This window comes from Cryptomeria japonica, chromosome 10, assembly GCF_030272615.1.
Source record: "Cryptomeria japonica chromosome 10, Sugi_1.0, whole genome shotgun sequence".
Taxonomy (NCBI): domain Eukaryota; kingdom Viridiplantae; phylum Streptophyta; class Pinopsida; order Cupressales; family Cupressaceae; genus Cryptomeria; species Cryptomeria japonica.
In genome coordinates this window covers 252426505-252451293 of record NC_081414.1, presented here as the reverse complement: position 1 = coordinate 252451293, position 24789 = coordinate 252426505, and the positions used below count along the sequence as shown (strand labels likewise).

Here is a 24789-nt window from a genome sequence, read left to right as displayed (position 1 = left end):
TTGTTTGCTCACTTGAATTTGAATTGTGGAGTGATTTTACTTAAAATGAGAGATGTTTCAAATGAGGGGATAAGACTTGCTTTTATACCTATCCTCATGAAACACATTGAAAATTACGAAGAAGGCTGACATAAAAAATCAACTCTCATTCAATAATTTTAGACCATTAGAGGGTTAAAAAATGAGTCCTTTTCATTTGGACTATGGCGCATAGCTCCCTAGTCTAGTGGACATGGACAGGGGTGCTGGGCACCTTAGTCTAGTTCATCTAGGCTAAAACAAGGTCTAGGAACCAAAGAAGAGAACGAAGATCACAAGTTTGGCATTCGTGTGAGCAAAATCAGGCATAATTAGGGCATAGTAGGCATGAACACTAAAGTGAGGCCCAAGTGAGCATGAAATTGTATAAAGATACAATTTATAATACTACAACAACACTTCAGACACCAAATGAATGTAGATAGAGAGAACAAAAAAATGAATGATCACAAGCAAATTCAAATTAAAATATCATGTCCCTTGTGATATTCTTCTATTTGAAATAGGTACAATTCTCATTGAAGTCATTGTTATGGTGCATCTTCTAAGATATTTAAAAAAATGAGTAGATAGAGGCAAATCACTAGCTCCATTGTTGTCTTTCAAATGTATTGAATAAAAAAAGGAAGGAATAGATGGAGCAAAACTATAAGTGGAAGGGTGAATAACACATTCACTTGAATGCTTGCCCTAATAACGACAAACAAATAAAGACAAATATTATAGATAAGTTTCACAAATCTACATGAGAAAGAACACTCAAAAGAAAAAAACCTCGAAAAATTAAACCCCACTTTTGATATTAAAAAAAGGCTTAGTTAGAGGCCAATATCCTTAGAGAGCAAAGATTCTCATAATCTAGTTGAGGACTAACTTGCATTGTCTTTGATGTGAAACAAGTAGATGGAAAACATCAAAAAATGCATGGAAAGAGAGAGTTTGTGTCTTTTGTACATGCTGTAAACAAACAAAGACTGTTTTGGAATGTAAAGCTTACAATGATATTTAGATATAATTACATAAATAATTCAACGACTTTATTTCAACATCTATTGAGTGAGAAGATGGTTCAAGAATAGAAAAAGTCATTATCAAGTTGAATAATAGAAAATCAACACTTCAGAAAACTAAAATGAAAAGATCTTCTATTCCATAAACTGTTTTTGACTTGATGAAAACTAAAAATCTAATATTTTATTCTATAATTAAAACCCAAAATTGTATTTGATTCAATCACATAAAATTAGAAATAAGGAAGACAACCAGCTAAATCATTGAACTCATGTTTGGTTCAATCACGTAAGACTAGAAATGTGAAGGAAAACTGATATGAAATATTAAAGAACTAGCTAGATCAGACGACTTCTTCAGTGAAAATACAGTTTTCTTGGTATAAAGCTTTGTTGAGCAGCACGGTATTGGGGGTTTCAAATCCAAATCTAAAATGGCGGCAGAACATTAGTAATTCTGTATAGCAGAAGCCATCACAATCGATGGCGCCATTCCCTTGCGTATCATCATCTAATACTCTTTCAAGAAATGTTACCCACTCTTTCCATTCTCTAAATAGAGATGGTCTGCAACACCATTATAAAAATAAAGCCGTTGCTTCTTTAACGAAAGGTAGCAGACACGGATCAAGTCCTTTCAAATACAAGGTTTTTCTCAATCTCGCCGTAGACGAAGCGAATTTGCTTGAAGTCCACGCCACAGACAGTACTAAGAAACCTATGGCAATCTCTGTGGCGGCTGCATTAGCTGCGACTCGAACCGAGAACGATGAAATGGGTTTTGATAGTTACAGAGGTAAGAAGAAAAATATTTGCCTCTTCTACTGTGCAGAAACCCACGATCTCGCTTGCCGAATCGCTGCCGAGTCTGACACAATTGAACTTCGATCCATCACATGGAGGTATTTATTTACTAACATGTTTAACTTATTTTTGTTGTGTTTTAACCATATCCTTATGTAAGCTGCACGCTAAGCTACCAACTAGAACAGGCTTTTTAGTTAGGAGAAATATCCCACAGGGGGTTCAAACTACGACTGCATTATAAATATTTTTTCATTATTAATCTGCTTGTCTTTTGGAGTAACATGTTAAGCTACCAGTTACCGTTGAGTACTAAATTGGGAGCATTGAAAATAAATTGCCCAATTAAGTAGTTACTCTCAGAGGGCAAGATGTAGCTCATCATTCATCCTTGTGGATCTCCTTCTCTTGTAGAGCCAAAGAAGGAATGTAATGACTGATGCCTAGTCGCAAGTTATTTTGTTGACAAAATCGGTGCGAAGAATTGCTATCCACTTCCTAGGACCGAAGCCATTCTAGGTCAGCTTTAAGGTATCAGGTACTTCTCTAAGCTTGAATTGCCTTTTGCATATCACCAAATTAACAATGAGTCCCACAATGTTTTGAAAAATAGTCCTCAAGTCTAAGTGTGGGCTTTATAAATGTTCAGTCATGCCTTTTGACCTTACCATTGCACCTGCCACTCTAATTTATGTTTATGTGTCCCATCTTGGGAAAACTGTTTTTACCTATCTAGATGACATATTTATTCACAACAAGATCGGTTACAACTGCCTTAGATGACATCTGGTCTACAACAACACCTCTTACAAACTCCTAGCCCATCCACAAACAGGTCTGGCTCTTCTTTGCCAACTCTAGCTCCAAGCCATGGTTGTGAAGTCTTTTGGGAAAACAGATGAAGGAAATAAATCACCATGCATTGTCAACCTACATATGTATGATCTTCAACCAAAGAAGTGATATATAAACCCATTTGTATGGATGATCTCTCTCATCTATCCACTGCAAGCATGATTTTTAACCAAAGCAGTGCTATAAGCACTCAATTGCAAGGATGATCTCTATCATCTACCAACTGAAATAGAAATGGAAATGTTAAAGGAAAAACCAATCTCAATTAAAAATTAATGCCTGAAGCAAATTATCACACCAGTTAAAAGGAAATTTTAGGTATCAAGAAATATAGAAACAACAAGATTAGTGATCCTCCCTTGTGCTACATGCTATATCCAGTTTTTGCCATTTGGTGGTATGTTCCTGTGAGAAGAAAATCGCCAACTCTTAAAGATGATGAAATTGGAAGCCTTCCGCCTTTTACTTTATTGATGCCAAATGGAGGAGATGTACAATGTCTGTGTGTGGGTGATTTATTCCTCTCAAGGCTTATCTTTAATTCTATAATATTTGGGATATGCTGTTGATTTTAGGCAATCAGATATTAATCTAGTTACTTAAATTATAAACAGACTGAGAATAAGCAGAAATAATAATAAAAGCACACAACACAAGACACAAGTACCCTGGGAAAACCTCCCTCTTGGAAGGAAAACCCAGCTTCAAAGATTCAGATCAGTTCCTTTATTCATAAGCAGATTACATGAATCAGATTACTTATCTGATTGAGTGCCAATCTAGGGTAGACTGAACCTAGTATATGCAGCTGTAGTATGTCTTCAGGGAGAGCAGAATATTGACACCACTTGAAGAAGGAGATCACTGAAGTATAGAGCACTACCTTGCCCAGCAAGTTGTCCAATGGATTCGCTCAAGGATCAGATAGACTTGCAGCAGCATGAAGATATGGATCGCTCTCTACCTCCAAGTTCGCTGACTGAATTTGCATAAGGCTAATGGCGCTTGATGAAGATGTGGTTGTGTAGAATGAATCTTGGTCCCTTTATTTTACATATTTAATTTGCACTTTTTGGTGCCCAAATTTGGGGCCTACATAACTTGCAAGTTGAGGCACGTTTCCTTTTTGGGCCCAGCCCTATTAGACATGAACCACACGTTACATTTGGGCCCAGCCCTATTAGACATGAACCACACGTTACATTTGGGCCCAGCCCTTTTAGACATAAACCACACGTTACATTTGGGCCCAGCCCTATTAGACATAAAGCACTTTAACCTTATTACAATAAGATAATATTTTAATTGCCACAAGGCATCATTAAAATATGATCCGAACTAGCTAATCATTTCAACATATGCAACTAAAGTTTTAGCACTTTATAGCTGATTTATTGCTAGACTAAATTACAGCAAGACACAGGTATCCTTCTAAGTTCTAAGTGAATCTGACTTTGGGAATCTGCGACTCGGAATTTATAATATAAGTAATAAGACCCACTCAAGACCTAAATATATCAATTCCAACACAAGGCTTAACAACTTTTACGTGCCCTTTTATTATATTAGAATTTTGACACTAACTATATAGTAGGATGATACACTTTTCTCGATACTTTCACTTTGGTTAGGCCCCATGACAACAAAAACAATATTCTTGCATGATATATCTTTATCATAAGTAAAATTCTTTAAAATCTAAGGAAGAGGGGGCACAATATCTTGATTCATACCAACCACCTAAAGTAGGTCATTTATAGCACAAATCTGATATGATCCTGTCAAATCAAAGTTGCAAAGGGAAAGGTTCAATTGTTTTATTGGTTTTATTAGCTTTATTAGGAAATTCATTTGTAATTGCTCACATGTTGCCAAACCTCTTCAGCAGTTCACAGTCATTGATTTGTATCAAATTCACATGCCACCTAAGTATTTAAATATTGGAAAGAGGCTTTATATTTTGCCCTCCCCATCAGCCATTTGAACATTGAGATCAATGCTTCCCAATTTGCCATAAACATTATACTCAATCAAGGAAGAAACCCTATAGCTAGTCATTGAGAAACTGTTTCACAAGGCAAGCTCACTTATAGCAGCTATGACAAGGAATTCTATGCTTGGTTAATTTTTTAATCAGTGTCGCCAATATCTTTTTGGAGAGGTGATTTTGCATATCGATCACCAAGCACTTTTATTCTTGAACTGAACATTGACATTTGAAGTGAACATCTTACATTCAACAATATGATATGGTGATTAAGTGTAAGAAGGGCATCACCAACAATATGGCAGACCCAAAGTGAAGTGTGCGATTAGTGGAAGGATCTTTATTCCATGGATCTTGATGTCCTTGTATGTGACAGAGCTTGATGTTGCAATGTTTGTGTTTTCTTGGGTTGGTCTTAATATGAGCAAACACGGGATGATACATGTTAGAAGCAGTATACCAATGCAAGACCACAACCTTAAAAAGATAATTCTTAATTTCAATACTTATTTATTTGGCCTGCACGAGCAAGATTGCTTGAATTGGGGAACTAGTGATCTGAAAATCGAGTCTTGGTCATGATCGAAAGGTTGTTTTCTTCCACTTTAGTCAGGGAGTTCAATCAAGATGTATTTCCATGAGGGAGAGATATATCTGCTATTTTGACACAATGAGGAGATGGTACAGGGTTGTTGAATGCTTCAGGTGAGCAGGAGCATCCTGGGAAAGAAGACAATTTTGTCTACGATTCTGAAAAACATGTTTTTGGCAAAATTGGCAGGATCATCACTCCCACAGCCATTCACCTGGACGAATGGTGCCCTGATGAACAGTTTAACCGCCCAGGTGAATGACTTTGAAAATGGCAAACAAATTATTGGCAAATTAGCAAATGGGTTCGGTTTGAACCTGGCATAGAATATGAAGGGCTGTGTTGGTTTGTTTCATCTTCCAGGTGTATGTAGAATTGTGCTTGGTAGTCCATATCTCTATGAACAGGATGCAATGTTCTTTCGGAGATTAAACAAGTACCAGTTAATAAAAATGGAGAAAAGATGATGGTTAAAGCATGTGAGAGTAAATCCAAGGTGTCCATGGTAAGTGCTGCCCAAGCAAGATGTTTATTAAATTCTATGGGAAAATTTGCCTTATTGATGTGAGGGGAAAAAGAGGATGAGCAAGTGGCTGAGGTAAAAACAAGGCATGGGCTGCATTCCAGCAAAGAAAAAGAAGGATGTAAACCAGCTGATTTGTCATTTTGGTGAGCTTTTTGAGGAGCCTAATGGGCTGCCTTCATGCAGATCTATTGAGCATGAGATTCAGTTACCGCCCAATTGTCCAATTCTGAATATAAGACTATATCAACAAAGCATATTAGAGGCTAATGAAGTAGAAGAGCAGCTGCGAGGTTTGTTGGAATGAGGAGTTATAATGTGTAGTACTTCATTGTGTGGTTCTCCAGTTGTGGTGATGTTGAAGAAAATGGGACATGGTGCATATACATCGATTACTGAGCTTTGAATAAAATTATGGCAAAGACTCTATACGACTTACTGTTGATGTGTTTTTTAGACACATGCAACCACAGAATAAAATACCCAAAAGTATCTTATCCTCTCTTATCAAAGTCCTTCAAATTCTGAAGATTTGCATAAGGATCACTTGAGACAACTCCAAGGTTCCTAATATGTTAGGTTACGACGTGTGGATAAGCGCTGTTGGTCGTTGTGATTGCTGTTACTCCAAGGGGCCTTACGTACTTCTTAAGGGTTTTCGAATGATATGCAATGAAGTTCATTTACTACTTCTACTAGATGTTTATCAAAAAATTGCAAAAGATGAGGGTTGAGAGAAACTAAGCTATGCCTAAGAATGCAAGAATGAAGGATAGCTTTATTGAAACTCAACTAGTCTTAGTATTGCCATACAAGAACAACTCCGCCAAGGCTAATGCGATCTTCTAGGGGTATTAGATGATTTTCAAATCATTATCAAACATAAATACCATCAATCAAATGCATATCAATGGTTGAGTAACAATTGAACTAAAGCGCTTTCAAGGATTCTAGTTGACCACACAAGGCTAATTTGCAATCAACAAATTGCTAGTGATATGGATTAAGAGTTTCACCATGAATCAACACAACATACCATCATTCAATTTAAATACTTAAGTTAATTCCAAAGATCGATTTGAGAAGATGAATAACCATGCAAGAAGCTTCAAAGATTGAATAGAAACACCATGAATTCAATGTTTTTATTAATCCAATAGCAAAATAGCAACAATTTCTTCAAGTCCTCTTATCTCTCTTATATCTAATTGTCTCCTCTCTTATATCTAATATCTATATGTACAAATGAAATGAGTGGGGGTTTATATAGCACTCCCAAATATAATGAATGGCCGAGATTGAATGAAGATCAAGGGCTAAGATTTCGCCACCTAAACCCTAATTAGGGTTTGGTACAATCAAAAACCTATCTAGATAAACATTGTCAAAATATCAGCCAGTGAGAAAATGACATCAATTGGCACAAATAACGAGGAAGCATCCTCCAATAAGAAAATGAATTGCCACATAGGATCATATCAAGTTGTCATCTAGAATTTTGTTCCCCTTTTCCTTCTCCTTTCTGGCGTATTCATGAATTTGGTCATCATACATTCGATCTCCGTTCTTAGAACTGGTGGCAGGTTCTTCAATTGCTCTTCTAGGTGAATGACCTCGTCAAAGGCTGTGATGATGGTAGTATTCCATCCAGGCTCAAGGTCTTTCGTCTTGCTAACTAGTACCATTAGTGCATGCATGTCATCTAACTGGTTCTCTGTGATCAAGCCATCTGTTCCATGAAATATGACCTTTATTCTTTTTCCCAACTCTTTGTTGTCTATGTGTGTTCCAGGGTCGATCTTCCTCTCAAGAATGATTTGTGCTACGTCTACAATCTTGTCCTGAATGAGGTGAATGGTTTCTTCAACTTGATTGCACTTGTTACTAATATCTTCAAAGATGATCTTCATGCGAAGCAAACTGCTCCAATGTAGAAATCTCGATGTGGGTCCATCCTTCATTATCTTTTCTTTCACTAAAACTTCCCTAGATGTCTTCCTCATTTCTTGCAGGACATGGATAGTGATGTCTCTAGTATAGACAAACACATCAAAGGCTTTCATGAGAGCATGAGTTCCCCCAAGAACCTTTATAATTCTACCAAGAGTCTTCATCATATCTCTTATGAACTCGTTTACTATCTTGAAAGATTTATCTATCCATGCATCCATTAGTTGTGCCAAATTCTTCATCTTCTCCATATGATCTATTGATTCAAAAGGAAGCAGTGGTGGTGGTGTAACTGATGGATCATGTTGTCTCAATGGCTCCTTGAATTGTTGGAAGTAGTTTCTCCATGCGCTCACTTCTTTCTCCAGTTTCCTATTCTTATCTACTTCCATCCTAAGCATGTCATGAATTGTTTTCACTGAATCATTCATATCTCCCAATGCTTACTCCAGATTAATTGGACCCAAATCAATAGTCTCCATTTCATACTCTTCCGCCGTGATTTCATCTTCAAACTTGTCAACTATGGGAGTAGCAATTTGTATCTGTCAAGAACCTGTATCATCCATTATTACCTTGGACATCTTCGTGGCTTTCTTCTTCTCGGTGATTCCTTGACTGTGACTTAGGAGGCTATCCAAGTCACCTACTAGTTCTTCATCAACTGCTATTACTTCTCTAGCAAATCGCTCTTTAAGCCATGCAGGGATAGATGATCTTCCTTCTCCCACTTGTGTCTCTTCGGGCAACTGCTCATCTCTAGGAGGGGAAGTTGTCTCATCACCATCTTCTCTTTCATCCTCATCATTCACTTGAGTGTGAAGAACGAGGTCCTCTTGATCTTGTGATATCTTTTCTTTACCTCGCTCATTTTGAACTGTGGATTCCGTTGACTCGTTCACTCCATGACTTAATTCCTTATCGAGTCCTTGATTCTCTTGACCTTCATTTTGATTCATCTCCTTTTCACGCTTGGAGGAAGTGCTGGAAGGATGACCCGAATTTGACTTATGTCTCTTCCTTGATGATTCTTTCTCTCCATGATCATCTTTTCTCTTCGAACCTCTAGAATGAGTTGATTGAGAAGTGCTTCCACTCGCACTTGCATCTTCTTCATCATCCACTCTTGCTTCTAGGTTAAATGTCATTGTCATATTCTGTTCCTTCAACTTTTGATGTTGGACATCTATCCATTTGCGAGTGTAGTCTAAGACTTGCTTCATCAATTCTTTCAAATCTGTGACTTCCATCTCAACCCAATTGACCTTTATTTCCTTGTCTTCCTTCTCATAAGTCGGTTGGAGACACTTGCCGCTATCTTGTGCTTGATCGGCAACATGAAAGACTTTGCATTTCCGAATGAAATCAAGAGGTAGCCTGGAGTGCATTCTTCTTTTCACTTCACAATCATTTTGGGCATTCATCCAAAAGTCTTCCAATTGCCATATGTACTTGTACTTCTTTCCGACAACTCCCCTTACATTATCATAGGGATCAAAGTTATCTCTAAGAGTGAATGGCATGAGTGAATAGAGAGATAACTCTTCCTCGACGCTCTCAGCTGCTTGAAGAGAAGGACATACTTCAATAGAATCTCCAAGTGAAATGGAGAAAGAGATGCTAGACCCATTCTTATGCCTATATGCCTTGACATATGCTGCTAATTGCCTTACCACTTCAAGTAGCACTATCCTATTTGTTGGATAGCGTGGCAACATGTAAAGAGGAGAAGGGCATCCTTGAATCCTTATGTAGGTGAACTTCGGGAATCGAATGAACTAAGCACCAAATTGCTTGATCAATGCTTGTGCCACCAAAGACAACCGTTGATGAATCCCTCCTTGTAGAATCCTTGTGATATGCATAGTGAAGGCATCATTGACTCTTCTATAATGTTGCTTAGTCGGATGGTGTAGCTGTGTATATGCCTCACAAGCTCTTATCTCTCCGGGTCCTCTTCCGACTACGCTTCTATACATCAATCCAGCATACTCATAATTCCTTGCAAGAAAATATATAACATAGGAGCTCATGTAGAATGTCTTGGTCGTATGAGTCTCCTCAAATGAACATCAATGCTATTACTGATAAGTCTTGCCCAATTAATTGCGTCCTTGCCATGAGTGACTGTCTCTATGAAGAAGAACATCCAATTCTTGAAGTAGGATGCTTGAGGTGTACCTATGACTCGATGAAGTAGAGTAATGAAATCTCTGAACTCATCCTTGAAATCCACTCTATGTAGCTTGTCGGGCATCTTGCTCTTGCTGGTAAAACTCTTCAACAACCAAAACTTGTTGACGATCCCCAAGCATGTCTCCGGATAATCCTCATAAACTGCCTTGGCTCCTTCTATGCTTTTATAAATCATGTCTCTCAGCTCAGGTAGGTGGAAGGCTTCATTGATGGCAGTTTCTGAAAGGTAGGCAAGCACTCTTCCATCCTTCGCCACTTTTGTCCTTGTGTGTAAATCATAGTGCTTAGCACACTCGACTATCAACTCATAGCATTGAACCGCGGGAGGGAAGCCAGCTGCTTTCACTATTCCACTATCCATCATCTTCTTTGCTGTCACAGTAGGTTTGCTTGTGTATAACAAGCCCCAGAACTTCTTGGGATCAAATTTCCCAAGGTTTGTATCTCCTATATTGCCCTAATGGGACGTAATCTTGGTCTCCAATGCATCACTCTACGAATCTTCCTTGGTGAGTGCTTGACGTGTGCTGGCCCCACTAGCCTTTGGTGCTGCCATTCTTCACCTATGAGAATTATCTAAGTTAGGGTTATGGTGATGAGTGTGCAAATTACTGATTTCAAGCCGAGGAATGATGATTAATGCCTCTAATGTTAACTATGATTTAAGTAAATCTGAAAAATGAATGATTGAGCATTATTGATTACTAATTTTTTAGTATGCTTATTCAGACTTTCTAATGAATTAGCAGCAATAAAAGAGGTCTAATTTAATAAAATAATCAAAGTTTGACATAGATTAGACATGTACCTAATTCTTTAGCAATTTGTATGTCATACTTCTTGTGATCTATTTCACACATCACTCCATTGCAAATGGGGACCTCCAGTAGTTTGCTTTTTAGGGTTTTGTCTTAGCTCTGCAATTTCATAAGTCTCTACTTTTGAGAGTTTAGAGTTTGAATTTTTCTTGAGAAATCATCCAAGTCAAATAGAGAATTCATGCTCAGAAGTTAGAACAATGTTTGGACATCATCAAAATGCTTAGAAGGCCCAAAGGATGAAGATCACAATTGCTTAGGGTCAATTTTGACACCTTCCTTTTTTTAAAGAATTCTGCTTTTTTTGCTTTTTTGCTTTTTAGTTTTTTTGATTTTTGGCACTTTAGGACCAATTCGAGAAGAAGCTTTTTTGGCTTGCTTTTTGCTTTTTTGCCTTTTGCTTTTTTCTGCTTTTTTGAAAGTAGACCTAGGGTTGGGTCCCTCAGGTCATGGCATCAGCGTTCATGTCTTTAGAATCAAAAAATTGTGCCTCCAAGTGTAAAAAGTAGGGTAAAAACTCTAGGCTAGGGTTTTTGTTCCAGATGTTCCAGATAAGCAACATGGCAGATCCAACATTAACATGGCAGATTAAACTTGAAGATGGCAATGCAAGCAAGCATGGGAGATGGCACATGAACCTATGGCTAGACAAGCTTAAATTCCTTAAAAAGTAGCCATTAATTCACCCAAGGTTTGGACATGGCAGGACTAAGATGAAATCCGCCTTGGCCAATTAGTATTGAAGTCCGTCCAGCTAGAGAGAAGAATGGCCAACACACTATGAAGTCTGCCTTGATGGATTTGACATGGCACATGAATGTATGAAGTCCGCTGTAGTAATGTCTTATCAAGCTTGAAGTCCGCCCTACCAAGGTAGCAAGATGGTTGTCCAAGGCCAAAGGCCGCCTAGTAAGGATGTCCAAACTCTCTCCAACTCCGCCCAAGCATGTCCAAACATCAGCAAAGTCCGCCCTCTCAAGATTGTCCATCATGATGCAAAGTCAGCCCATGGTGAGAAGGAATGGCAAGTGATTGGTAAAGTCCGCCAAGGGAGATGTCCAACAAGCTATCAACTCCGCCCTATACATGGCCAAACACTCTTGAAGTCCGCCCCCCTTTGAAGGATGTCCAATGAAGCTCCAAGTCCACTCAACAGCTAAGAAAGAATGGCAAAGCAAAGACAAAGTCCGCCCTGCCTAAGAAACAATGGCCAATACACCATGAAGTCTGCCTAAGCATATTGGCACAAAAGGTATGAAGTCCGCCCTATGAAGAGCATGGCACAACAGCAGCAAAGTATGCCCCACCTTGGCATAAGAAGCCCCAAGTCCGCCTAGCTTGAAGGTGTAAAAGACAACACAAAGGTAAATTCCACCTAGGATGGCATGAAGATGTTTAACTCCGCCATAAAGGAGAAGTTATTTGACATGACAAAGATGGTCAAGTTCATCATGAAGAAGAGGAAAATGGCTAGAGAAACAAACAATTTTGACAAGAAGCACATGAAGTCCACCATTGAAGGATCAATCAAGTTTGAAAGTTGGAAAAATAAAGTTCGAAAACTTCGAATATTTTTATATTTTTCCAAACACTTAGAATTATTTTCAAAGGGAAAATAAGTTCAACACTTTAGAAAATTTTTGGAATTCAAGAGAAGAGTCTAGAAGATTCTATGCCAACTTGCTTAAAGGAGAAGATAAAGTTGCCATTTTGGGTGAAATAAAACAAGTCCAAGTTCGATGAATATCAATAAAACATTAAAAACAAAAAAAAACAAAAAAAAACAAATAAACATGGAGTTTCTAAAAATCAAATTCCTTAACTCTATATCTATTCGACTTGTCACTTTCAAATTCATTATCAAGTTTGAAGATTGGAGTTCAGTTGTGAAGAAGTTTTCTCCTTCTCTTGAGGTTATGAAAGATTGGTTTTTAAAGAAGAATTTTTGAAGGAGAAGTAAAATTTTCTAAGTGAAGTACAAAATTTCTAGAGCATAAGGTGCTTTTTCTAAGTTGAAGACAATTTTCAGAATTAAAGGCAAAATTTCAGTCACAAGAGCAATTTTGAAGGTTAATGATTACCAAGGGAGTACCTTCAAGGAAAGCTCAGATGAAGTTCGCCAGTAAGGGGTTGCAGCCAGAGTCAAAGATCAAGTCCAAATGGAAAACCATCACAGACATCAACCTTGGGCACGTAGACTTCAAAGATTTCAAGAGAAGAATGTATGGGCACAATGGATATTTGCCAACACCTATGGCTTGCTGAATGACGAGAAATGGCATTGTCCAAGCAGCTGGATTTCCACCAGCTATGGAGTGTGCTGAGCTGATGGTTGAATGTGATATACACTACAATGCACAAGAAAGACAAATCATTGCGCCAGATGGGAGAATATTGGCTCATCTTGGAGAGTTAGCCATTCAGGAGGCATTTGGGATACCAAGTTACAACAGGACTTCCTATAAAACCAAAGAAGACACCCAAAAACTTTATGAGGACTAGCTTGAGCTCTATGCAACAAATATCAACAAGTCATGGTTCGAAAAGCCAAGGCCTTCCCTCAAGAAAGTGCCAAAGAAGCTGCTGCGCACAGACTTCAAAGAAGAATATGGTGACATCATCTTACTGCTGAATAGAGTAATGGGCAGTCCTCAGGGTGCTCCATTTGAAATCTGGATGTACTATTTTATTGATGAGATCACCTCAGGTGTTAAGATGTTCAATTTGTCACGAATAATCAGTGATAATCTTCATGAACAGCTAAAAAATCTGGAAAGGACAAAGGCATTTTACATGAGCTCCTACATTGTCTACTTGTTGGCCTGAAACTACATATATATTGGACTAATTTGCAAAGGGATAGTAGGCAATGGAGAGAACGAGTTCAAGTCCTATGACTGTTACCCGTAGCTGCAGCTTAGTGAAAAGACCCACTTCAAGTGGGTAAATGATGCATTCCTAATGTACATCACAAGGACACTGCAGGGAGGAACCCATCAGAGGCTTTCTCACGGAGCCAAGAGTTTGATAAGCAAATATGGATCTTGGTTTATCCAGTATCCGAAATTCACATACATAAGAGTTCAAGGTTTTTTAGGATGTCCTTACCGACTTCCGATTTATCCTACTAACAGAATGGTCTTGCTTGAAGTCCTTAGACAATTGGAAACCTATCAGAGCTTCCAAAGAGCAAAGCAGAAGGCGGCTATTTCCTTTCCCTTTTTCATTGGAAATATGCTCTAGTCTTGCCCAATGACACAAGCAGATGAGAGTGCCAGGCTTGAAATGCAGTGGTACCCATTCACGTTTTACCGGTCTAGAGCTGATTACGATCCTCATAACCATATTGGATTAGTGAATGGAGAAAGGTACGAACATAGAGTAGACCTGGAAGATTTTTGGGCAAATGTTGTTGATGAATTTGACATCAAGAAAAGACTATGGTCTAGGCTGCTAGTAAGCTTGATCAAAACAACTGAACTTTTCCATGTGCTTGATCAGTTGGAAGATGATGGAGAATACACTCACCCACGCTTTGATGCGAATGCACCTCTCGCTCTTGTGAAATGGTCAGAACCAGAGCACGTAAATTTAGCCACCTTAATGTGACTAGTTGTTAAGTATTCAAAGTGGTGGGTCGATCAACAGGTTCATGGATTGAGATGAAAGAATCTAACTTTGACTTATAACCTTATGGGTGAAATAGAAGCATATTCTTCAAATATAGAGGCATCTCAAAGTGCCAGACCAATTGAAAGCACTAACTCTAGGAAAAAGAAGGAAGAAGTTGGAAGCTCTTCAGGGACAAAGGGCAAGACAATTGTAAATGAAGGACTTGCTCAAAAGAAGCAGAGGCTAGAACCATCTCCTTCTGCCGCATCTGGGAATGTAAGCAATGTATTAACTATTGATTAGTCATTGGCTGAGATAAAGATTCCTTCTCCGGTCCATGGGGAAAATGTAGAGTCAATCCATTAGGAGGATGAAGAGCCCCCGTCTCCTACAGGCACAAAGATATTGGAGCTAGACAATGAAATGAATGTTTTGGACAGTGAATTTCAAGAGGGAATGATTTCCACTCTTCGAAGAGTTCAAGATATCTCATATGAAGAAGGCAATCAGGAAGAGGAAGGTATTGAACAACCTACTATTCCTGAGTGGTTGAAGGAAAGGTTGAAAATGAAGACACAAATAAAGGTTCAAGAAGAAGATGATATGGCCGATTAGAAAATGTTGTTGCAAAGAAGCCGACCAAGAGGTTTTCCACCATCCAAAGAGATGAAACTGATTGCCGTTCAATGCAGATTGTTGTACCAAAAGTAGACAAGGCAAAGGAGGATATTGCTCCTCATGAGTATGCAATCACTACTGTCAACTTGGGACCAACTACAAAGGGTCAAGAGGTTGGCAAGATTGGACAAGGAGGTAGGAAAGAAAAGAGAATACAAAAGGGAAGTTGAGCGCCTGAAGGAATACATTCAGCACTTGACCAAGCTACTTAACCAAGCCAATCTAGCAGCTCCTCTGCTTTTGAATTCTTCGCAAGAAACAATCAAAGATTTTGGAGAAGAAGTGGTGACAACCAAAGAAACCAAGGAGTGGATGGAAAACATAAGTAAAGAAGCAACCACATTTGTGGAAGGATTGGCATTAGACTATGGACAAACTTCTTCTTTGCTTTCTAAAATCACAAGCATGGTGGAAGCATGGGTTGACCTCCATGATGTTCAAGACAAAATTATCCCATGCCTTAGTGTTGAAAGGAATTCCGAAGCAGGAATTGGTTGATGGAAACGTGATCGTAGCAGGGGCTGCATATGACTTCAACAGTTGGCACTGGACGTTGGTTGCATGAAGCGAAGCCTTGGAAAAAGTGAATGATGATGGTGTCAAAGTCGAGGAGCAGATGAAAGAGATTCAGAATAAGATCTTCCTTGTAGTTGCAGATGTGCTTGAGAAGGAAACAATCCGAGAAAATAATATGCAGCTGGAAAGTCTAAAGCTTAGAACTGAGGAGATTTTCTTCCCCATCATTGGACCAGTCCTGAAGCAGAATTTGACTAAGGCATCGAACCTCTTGTCCATTCGAGATGCCTTACAAAGATAGGAATTGGAATGGGAAATCGCTTTTGCTGTGTGTGTAGATGAATTGGAATTTAGGGTCAACATGCTGCCACATGTCACGATGGAGGAGATCAACCTGATTGTGTCCAGATTCATTGAACATTCTGCTGCTCGAGAAGATAAGGATGCGCCCTCCTAGAAGATAGCTCCTCGTACCACTTGTCCTCCATGCACTTGCTTCTGGTTTTATTTTGGGAAACCCTAATTAGGGTTGTGTTGTCTTAATCTCAACCATTGATCTTAGATTGATCTCGGCCTTTCATTCATTTTTCAGAACTCTATATAAACTCTCATTCTCTCATTTCATTGTTGTTGTGGAGAGATTTATGAAATTGTTGCTTAGAGCTACTTGAATAATAAAAATTTCATTTGCAGATTTTGCTTTGAAGTCTTATTGTTATTAAGTGGTTGCATGGTTACATACTTTCTTCAACAATAGAATAGAATAGATTTGCTTAGAGTAAATTTTTCTTTCAAAGTTGTTAGATGAATGAACGATTTGATAGTTTAGATTGGTGAAACTCTTGCTCATACTTTCTTTGGATGAATGATTTTCGTTCAATGTGTAAAGTTAGCCTGAGCTTATGATGTGGATGCTTTAAATTCTACTTTGAGTAAATATTGTTCGATTGATGGTATTATTCAAAGTATGAAAATCTTGAGCACAACCTTAGAAGATTGCACCTGCTTTGCGTAGTTGTCCTAGTATGGTGAAACAAAGTGTTGTTATTGGTTTCACCTAATCTCTATCGTCTCTTAAGCTCATTAGGAATAGCATAAAACTTCTAAACCATCATCCTTTTTTATCCTTTTGAAGTCCAAAACTGAAAATTACAAAAAGAGAGAGAGAGAGCAGTTATTGTTAAATTCATCTAAGTCCTAACTTGTGAATGATATCAGTTGAGTGCAAGTCCCCCTTGTATTTCAGCATACATAACCAAGGACGCTATCCAACATAAAGTCGCTTGTTTGCACATATAAACCTTGGAGTCACCGTGTGGTCTTTCTTTGCAATCTTGGCATACGTAGTAATTTTGTTCAAGAGAGGGTAGAGTATCCTTGGATATTTTATTCTAATGTTCGGTATATGATAACACCTACAGCAACAATACTTACCTCTGATTTTTGATTTCTGACCTTGAATTGATGCCTCTAATCAAAGGATATGACTGAGAATAATCAGCACGCCTGCTGGTGCTGAAGGTGAGTGAACAAATTCGCCCTTCTTATGATAAGGTCACTGCACCTTAGGACAAATTTGCCAATGCCATTGATTGTAATCACTGATTTGCTCTTGAAATTCACTGTTAGAGAGGAAATTCGCGGATGATATGCTTAAATATGCTTCCTTGCTGAGTAGATTCGCTGTCTTCTTGATGAATTTCGCTGCTCTCTTAATTGAATTTGATGAATTTCGCTGCCAATGCTGATTGAAATCGCTGCTCTGCTGATCAGATTCGCTGGTAAGAGGAGTGAATTGCTTTGAGATGATGATCAAATGAATGCTTGGAGTTTCCTTATATAGGCACCTTAAGGGAAAGGTATGTCCTTTAGGGTGAAGGCCGACTTGGTTTTATGCAGATGAAATTAAATTTATTCCCTTAGGGTGGCTGACTTGGCAAGTTTTAAGCATTTTCCCTTTTTGAATTTGAATTATATTTGGCGCCAAAATGTGTTTTTCAAATTGCTAGCTGTTGTCATTGAGCAAATTCGCTCCTAATAATGGAACTATTTTTCGTTTCTACAAGGGAGCAATGGCAATGAAATTCTCTCCATCCTCAAGGCAGTTCACTCTTAGACTCCAGCAATGGAAATGAATGTTGCTTCTAATCATGAGCAATGGAAGTGGTAAGAAACCCAACTTTCTTAGCTAACTTTCACCAATTTCACATTCTTATGCCTCAAACTCATCATCACTCTTATGTGGAATGCTCCAAATTATCATTAAAATGCTTAAGGAAGGATTTTCGCTCTCAAGGAGGAGCAAAAGAAGGGGAATTCGCTCCACTCGGGGAGCAATGGAAGTTGTTATCGGGAAAAAGTGTATAGTTTAGTAATGTTAATTATTGATAGTTAGTTAGCCGACGGGTAGGTAGTTGGAGTCGCGACGGTTGTGTCGCACCCCTTCGGCTGTCATATATTGTACCACCTCCGGGTGTTGGAGGACATGTAATATTGACGACAGAATATAATATGAACATCTCTTGACATTAATGGCAAGCTTATTCTGGTACTTCTCTTGTATTTGCATTGTGCATTACTGTTCAGTTTCTGTATTCTTCCTGTTTACCCAGTGAGGTAAACATTTGGCGCCGTTGCCGACACGAATTCGGGAACAGGAGACACGGATGGCGCACAGACACAATGGGCCTACCCGTTGGTGAGGTGAACCCGGAGGTCGACGATGCCCAAACGGAACTCTACGTAGGAGAAGACACCGCGACGAGAGAATTTTCAATTCTACTCCAAGTAGCCATTCAGACCTACGTGCGACGAGAGGCGGCGGAGGCGGAAGTCCCACTAAGTGCCGTGTGGACAGCGTTGGAAGTGAGTCCGGAGGTAAATCGGTTGATGAACCATCTCCCCCGATTGCTAGCACAAGCATCGTTGGCACAACAAGCTCGCGTGGAGGAAATTGCCCGGGAGGAGCGACGCCAAGAAATTTTGCAACAGTACGAGGAACGGGAAGCAGAACGAGATGGCGCTAGGTCAGGGGCATTTGAACCGTGAGCCATACGGGACGGAATAAAGAACACTTATTGTAATAATTATGTCATATTGTTGGCATAAACTTGTCTTCCACATTATGAATGAATAAAAGTGTTCTACTTTTTATGTCATTAAGTATATAGAAAGCGGTCTGGGAATTAATGCCCAATACACTGAATAAAGACAAAAATAAGCAACAATATATAGATGAACGTGCAGTAGCCCAACGTGCCTTGATCCTTGAACAGCAAGCGGAAAGGCGACAGAGGTATAAGCGAAGAGAGGAGGAACGCTCCGAAGGGGACGGTGAGGCCAGCGGCCACCCACGGAGTCGGGAGGAGTTACTTGCGGAAACCCGCCGTAGGATAGAGTGTACCAAAACTCAGTTGAGGGATTTGAGGGACTTGCCACACACACCAGAGGCTAGGAAAACTCCAAGGAGTGGGGAGGAGGCAGAAGAGGGAGAAGACACCGGGGCTGCCAGGAGTGTCGGAGGGACACCGGGGCACGGCGGTCAAGCACCCCTTATAGGATCTGACCCATCCGGAGTAGGACAACAGCCACCAGTAGTAAAAAGGCAAGGTATGGCACAAAAACAAAAACTTCCAAAGTTCCATGGGGATGGGAAAGAAGACCCTGTCCGCCACTGTCGCACTTGTGAAACAATTTAGGGAGCGAATGGTGTTACCGATGAGGACGAGTGGGTAACACAGTTTCCCGCAACCCTGAGGGGCGTAGCCATCGACTGGTTTTCGGATACGGATAAGGCTAAAATTAGCACATGGGCAGACTTGAAGAAGGAATTTCAAGCAGAGTTTCGTATCCTAAGAGACGATAATGAGATCGTAGCCGAAATCTACGGCACGAAACAGAGAAAGGACGAGACTGTTCGAACCTACAGCTGGCGGCTCAAAGAGCTGCTAGGAAAGATGGAGAACCAGCCGGCAGACGGACTGAAAAAACAGTGGTTCGTGGAAGGTCTAAAGAAATCCCTTAGACGAAAAATGAAGATAGTACCTCCTTCTTCATATTTTGACGCCTATAACAGGGCAATGGATTTAGAAAGTGAACAGAAGACGTCCAAGAAGAAGAAAAATAAATCCTCGTCGGAGGATGATTCCTCTTCTGACAAAAGTGATAGCAGTGATGACGACTCTAATCGAAAGGTACGGGCTCTCCAGAAAGATATGGAGCGAATGATGAGAGAGATAAAGGCAACCAAAGGAAGCACAAGCAAGGGCGACGAAGGGGAGTTATGGTGCACGGACTGCCGTACCGACGGACACACCAAGGGGTCTTGTCCGAAAAAAGCATTTTGTGATATTTGCCAGATTGCCGGACACCTTACCAAGGAGTGTTCGTACAATATGAGGACCCGTAACCAATAGGTTCTCTTTACAGAACCATCTGCGTCAGCCGGCACGTCCCAGCCTGCGAGCAACAATGCCTCGTCTGGCGGCTATCGAAACAACAGGCGAGGAAGAGGTAATAATAACAATACGAATAATAGAAGCCGAATCCAATACGACGCTAAAGGGCGGCCGATGATACAATGCCGAGCTTGCAATCACTGGGGGCATTTCGCCAGAGACTGTACAGTGGAGGAAGCACCACAAAAACTTTGCAAGTGGTGCGGTCCGGGGGACCATGATGATGGCAATTGTCCCAAATCTGGCGTGAACCTGTTGAATGTGGAAACGGAAGATGCACTCGCCATAACAAGGTCCAAGACGAAAGCAGCCACTTATCCAGATCCCCGCACGGAAAAACGAAAGGCACTGGAGGCACAAGCGGAATTGGAGAAGGAGATGTCAACGAGCAAGGATGCACAGGGGCTTGCGGGTACTTCTCGCTCTAAAGGAGAAACAAACATTATAAACCAACCGTTACAGGTCGAAATACCCGTCAAAATGAAGGACCTCCTGGAAAGTATGCCGCACTTGCGAGCGACATTGTTGCAATCCGCAATAATAACCCCAGTAGGCCAACCAATACATGGCAAGGACAACCTTGGCGAGACAACGGCAGACCCATTAACCCTGACGATCAATAATGGTAGACACCCAGCAGTGGTGGAAATGGGTATATTGGGCACCGTCCTGACCGACACAATTGTCGACGGCGGGTCGGGAGTAAATGTCTTGCCAGAGGAAACATGGAAAAAATTGGGTAAACCTACTCTCTGGCTGTCCACCTTTAATTTATTGGGAGCAGACCAACACGGCATCAAGCCGCTTGGCACACTCATGGCGCAACCAGTGACGATCGGAACACAGCCGTTCGTCTTGAATTTTGTGGTCATCCCATTGAAGAAGGGGTATGATGCCATCCTCGGCAGAGGCTGGTTGGTGGCGGCCAAAGCAAACCACAATTGGAAGAAGAACACCTTGTCCATGGAAAAGGTTGGCAGAAGGTATACCATTGACCTCAAAACTCAACTGGTCAGTGAAGAGTTGGCGTCAGAGTCAGAGTCCGACGGAGACAACGATACCGACGAAGGAAAAGATGGCAGGGAACCAGATGATGAAGGCATCTTAGGAATTCAAGCTTGTTCTGAGGATGAGACGGATTCTTTGAGAGGGCTCTTCCATTGGCAAATGGAAGACTATGAATTATTGTATGGGTGCAATATGTTGGGGATTGAAGGACCTGACATGAACGAGTTTCCGCCAGAATACGGACAATACAAGGAAGGGGATGCCCCAATGGATGATGCACCAGCGCACCAGTTTGACAAAAGTAAGCCCATAAGGTACCAGGAATCCGCACTTCAAGTTACAAACCTTGGAGAAACTTCAGAACAGAAAAACATTCTGGTCGGCGACGACTGGAATCCGGTCTTAAAGACGGCGGCGTTCAAAATCTTCACAGAATACAAAGATGTGTTCGCTTGGACGTATAAGGACCTCAAGGGGGTACCACAAGAACTTTGTGTACATCGGATCCCTCTGGTTCCCGGAGCCATGCCCGTACGGAAGAGGCCATACAGGATGAACAAAAATTATGCGGCCAGGGTAAATAACGAAATTGACCGCATGCTTGAAGCAGGGATTATCTTCAAGGTCCAGACGAGTGAATGGGTATCACCCATTGTGATATCCTTGAAAAAGGAGGCCGATCAGATAAGAATCTGTGTAGACTTCAGGTGTTTGAATGCTGTCACAATTAAAGATCCATTTCCCATACCATTCACAGACACCATCCTCGAGGAAGTCGCGGGTCACGAAATTTATTCATTTATGGATGGATTCTCCGGATATAATCAAATTTCCATTGCAGAGGAGGACAAATTGAAGACCACCTTTATCGTAGAAGATGGCGTCTATGCATACAACCGGATGCCATTCGGGTTGTGCAACGCGCCAGCTACCTTTCAACGGATAATCCTCCATATCTTCGATAAAATGTCCGTGGGAAACTTCAAAGCATTCTTGGATGATTGGTCCATTTACAGCACGAAGGAGGCACATCTGGCCGCACTTGGCGAATGCATGGAGAGATGCCGACGAGCCCGCCTCGCCCTAAATCCCAAGAAATGCAGATTCATGGTGCCTCAGGGCAAGTTACTAGGGCACATCGTCTGCAAGGCTGGACTGAAGACGGACCCTGACAAAATACGGGTCATTGTGGAGATGGAGGCGCCCGACGATGTCACTGGCGTCAAGTCATTTCTTGGACACATCGGGTATTATAGGCGGTTTATTAAGAACTTTGCCCAAGTATCATACCCACTTGATAGGCTGACACAAAGTGGGGAGCCGTACGTCTGGGGGACGGCCCAAGAAGAGGCTTTTCAAGAGTTAAAGTCACGGTTGGTGGGTGCGCCAATCTTGACATACCCGGATTGGGACAAGGAGTTCCATGTACATGTCGACGCATCCAACTTCGCCATAGGGGCCACCCTGGCACAGGTCGGCAGCCACGGGCTGGACCACCCAGTATATTTTGCAAGTCGACTCTTGTCAAACGCGGAGAGGAACTACAGCACGACGGAGAGAGAAGCCCTCGGCATGGTATACTCCGTCCAAAAATTCCGACATTACCTATTGGCGACACCATTCACATTTTATGTGGATCACCAGGCGTTGATGTATTTGGTGAACAAGCCAATCATCTAGGGGCGGATTAGTCGATGGCTGTTGCTATTACAAGAATTTACGTTCAACATCATTGTCAGACCTGGCAGGAGCCATGTCATAGCCGACCAGCTATCACGGATCAAGTCTGGAGAACCGACAGAAGGGGTTAGCGAGGATTTTCCGGACGCCCATCTTTTCCGCATTGCCATCCTTCCTCATTGGTACACGAGTGTGGGTGAATACCTGTCAACGTCAAAATTTCCTAAGGAAATGTTAGTAGGCGAAAGACGGAAACTTGTATTAAGAAGCCGAACATTCCAACTTATAAATGGCCTTCTCTACAAAATGGGACCTGACCAGATCCTACGACGATGTGTCTTGGAAGAGGAAATCCCAGGAGTATTGAGAGAAGCCCATGAAGGGGCCGCTGGAGGACACATGGGACCCGATACGACAGCAAGGAAGGTCCTACTCGCTGGCTTGTGGTGGCCGACACTGCATAATGACGCCAGAGAATGGGTGACAAGTTGTGATACATGTCAGCGTGCTGGGCGACCGTTAAAGAGAGATTTCATGCCACTTAACCCGTCGCATGCTCAAGAGTTGTTCGAAAGATGGGGGTTAGACTTCGTTGGTCCATTGAAACCGAGTCGCGCCCGACGATGTAGATACATTGTCGTGGCGACAGAATATTTGACCAAATGGGTTGAAGCGAGGGCTTTGGCAGACAACTCCGCCGTCAGTACGACGAAATTCATTTATGAACAGATTATCACCCGGTACGGAATACCTATTCAACTGACAAGTGATAGAGGGGGGCACTTTGTAAATCATATTGTTTGACTACTGACAACCGAGTTCAAAATTTTTCATTCTCTATCAAGTCCGTACTATCCCAGGGCAAACGGTCAGGCTGAGGCAACCAACAAAATCATCGTGTCGATAATTTATAAGTCCTGTGGGGTGGAAAAAGAAGACTGGGAAGAGCGTCTGCCTTCGGTACTTTGGGCGTACTGCACAACTTACAAAGTAACCACCGGGCAGACACCTTTCCAATTGATGTACGGCCAGGAGGCTGTGGTACCGGTGGAATTCATGGTGCCAAGTCTCAGAATCGCTATTGACAACAAGCTAGGTGACATGGAAAGCCTTCGAGAGAGACTATACGCCTTAAATAAGTTGGATGAAAGACGGACGATGGCACAATGGGTGACAGACGTGGCCCAGCAATGCAGGAAATACTGGCATGACCAACACATTCGGCGGGCGAGGTTCACGCCGGGCCAATTAGTCCTAAAGTATAACGGACGAAACGAGATTAAACCCGGCAAGTTCAGAGTGAAGTGGCTAGGTCCTTACAGGATCCGAGAGGTCGCAGCGAATGGATCCGTCAAGCTCTCGACCCTCGACGGACAGGAAATTCCAGAGGGCGTCAACTGGTCAAAACTGAAAGTGTATCACCAGAGGCTGGAGGCGCGCAGGAGCAGCCCGCCAGGAGGGCGCGCAGTCGCAGTCAGATAATGAAAGAAAATGAAGAAAAAAAAAACAAAAAAAACAAAAAAAAAATTAGAAAATTAAAAAAAAATATATATATATATGAAAATTTGAAAAAAATATATAAAAGAAAAATTGAAAAAAAATTGAAAAAAAAAAAAAAAAAGAAGAAAAACAAAGGAAAAAAAAGACCACCGTACGGTGGCCACGTAGTGGATACCACCGTGCGGTGGCACCACCAATGGTGGACACCACCGTGCGGTGGCACCACCGTGCGGTGGAACCCACCGTGCGGTGGAACCCATCGTGCGGTGGAAGCCACCGACGGTGGGATCACCGACGGTGGAAGCCACCGTGCGGTGGAAGCCGCGTGAACATAAAGCCGCCTACCGAAGGGAAAGCTGCACATGCCGAAGGAAACAAAACGCACCTAAGGAAAAAACACGCACGCAGCCAAGGGAAAAAGAACCCCGCACCACCACGCCACCACGCGGTAAGGGAACCACCGAAGAAAAAGAAGCAGCCGAAGGGAAGAAAGAGGGAAGCCACCGTGCGGTGGAAACCGAAGGCCGTGGGAGATAAAGGCGTGGGAAACGAAAAGATTTTCTA

The 24789-nt window shown here is 41.3% G+C and overlaps 1 protein-coding gene and 1 long non-coding RNA gene across 3 annotated transcripts in view; both read left to right on the top strand.

The window, feature by feature from the left end:
• Positions 1-1271: 1271 nt before the first annotated feature.
• LOC131059843 (ribose-phosphate pyrophosphokinase 4) overlaps positions 1272-24789 on the top strand; it is a 137623-nt gene continuing 114105 nt past the window's right edge. For both annotated transcript variants that reach the window (XM_057992893.2, XM_057992892.2), the window contains exon 1: positions 1272-1951. In XM_057992893.2, coding sequence (XP_057848876.1) covers positions 1533-1951 — 419 coding nt within the window. In that variant the 5' untranslated portion in view covers positions 1272-1532. The remainder of the gene's footprint in view (positions 1952-24789) is intronic.
• LOC131059844 (uncharacterized) overlaps positions 2256-24789 on the top strand; it is a 56864-nt gene continuing 34330 nt past the window's right edge. Inside the window, exon 1 of the long non-coding RNA XR_009110251.2 lies at positions 2256-2391. This is a non-coding gene — a long non-coding RNA (uncharacterized LOC131059844). The remainder of the gene's footprint in view (positions 2392-24789) is intronic.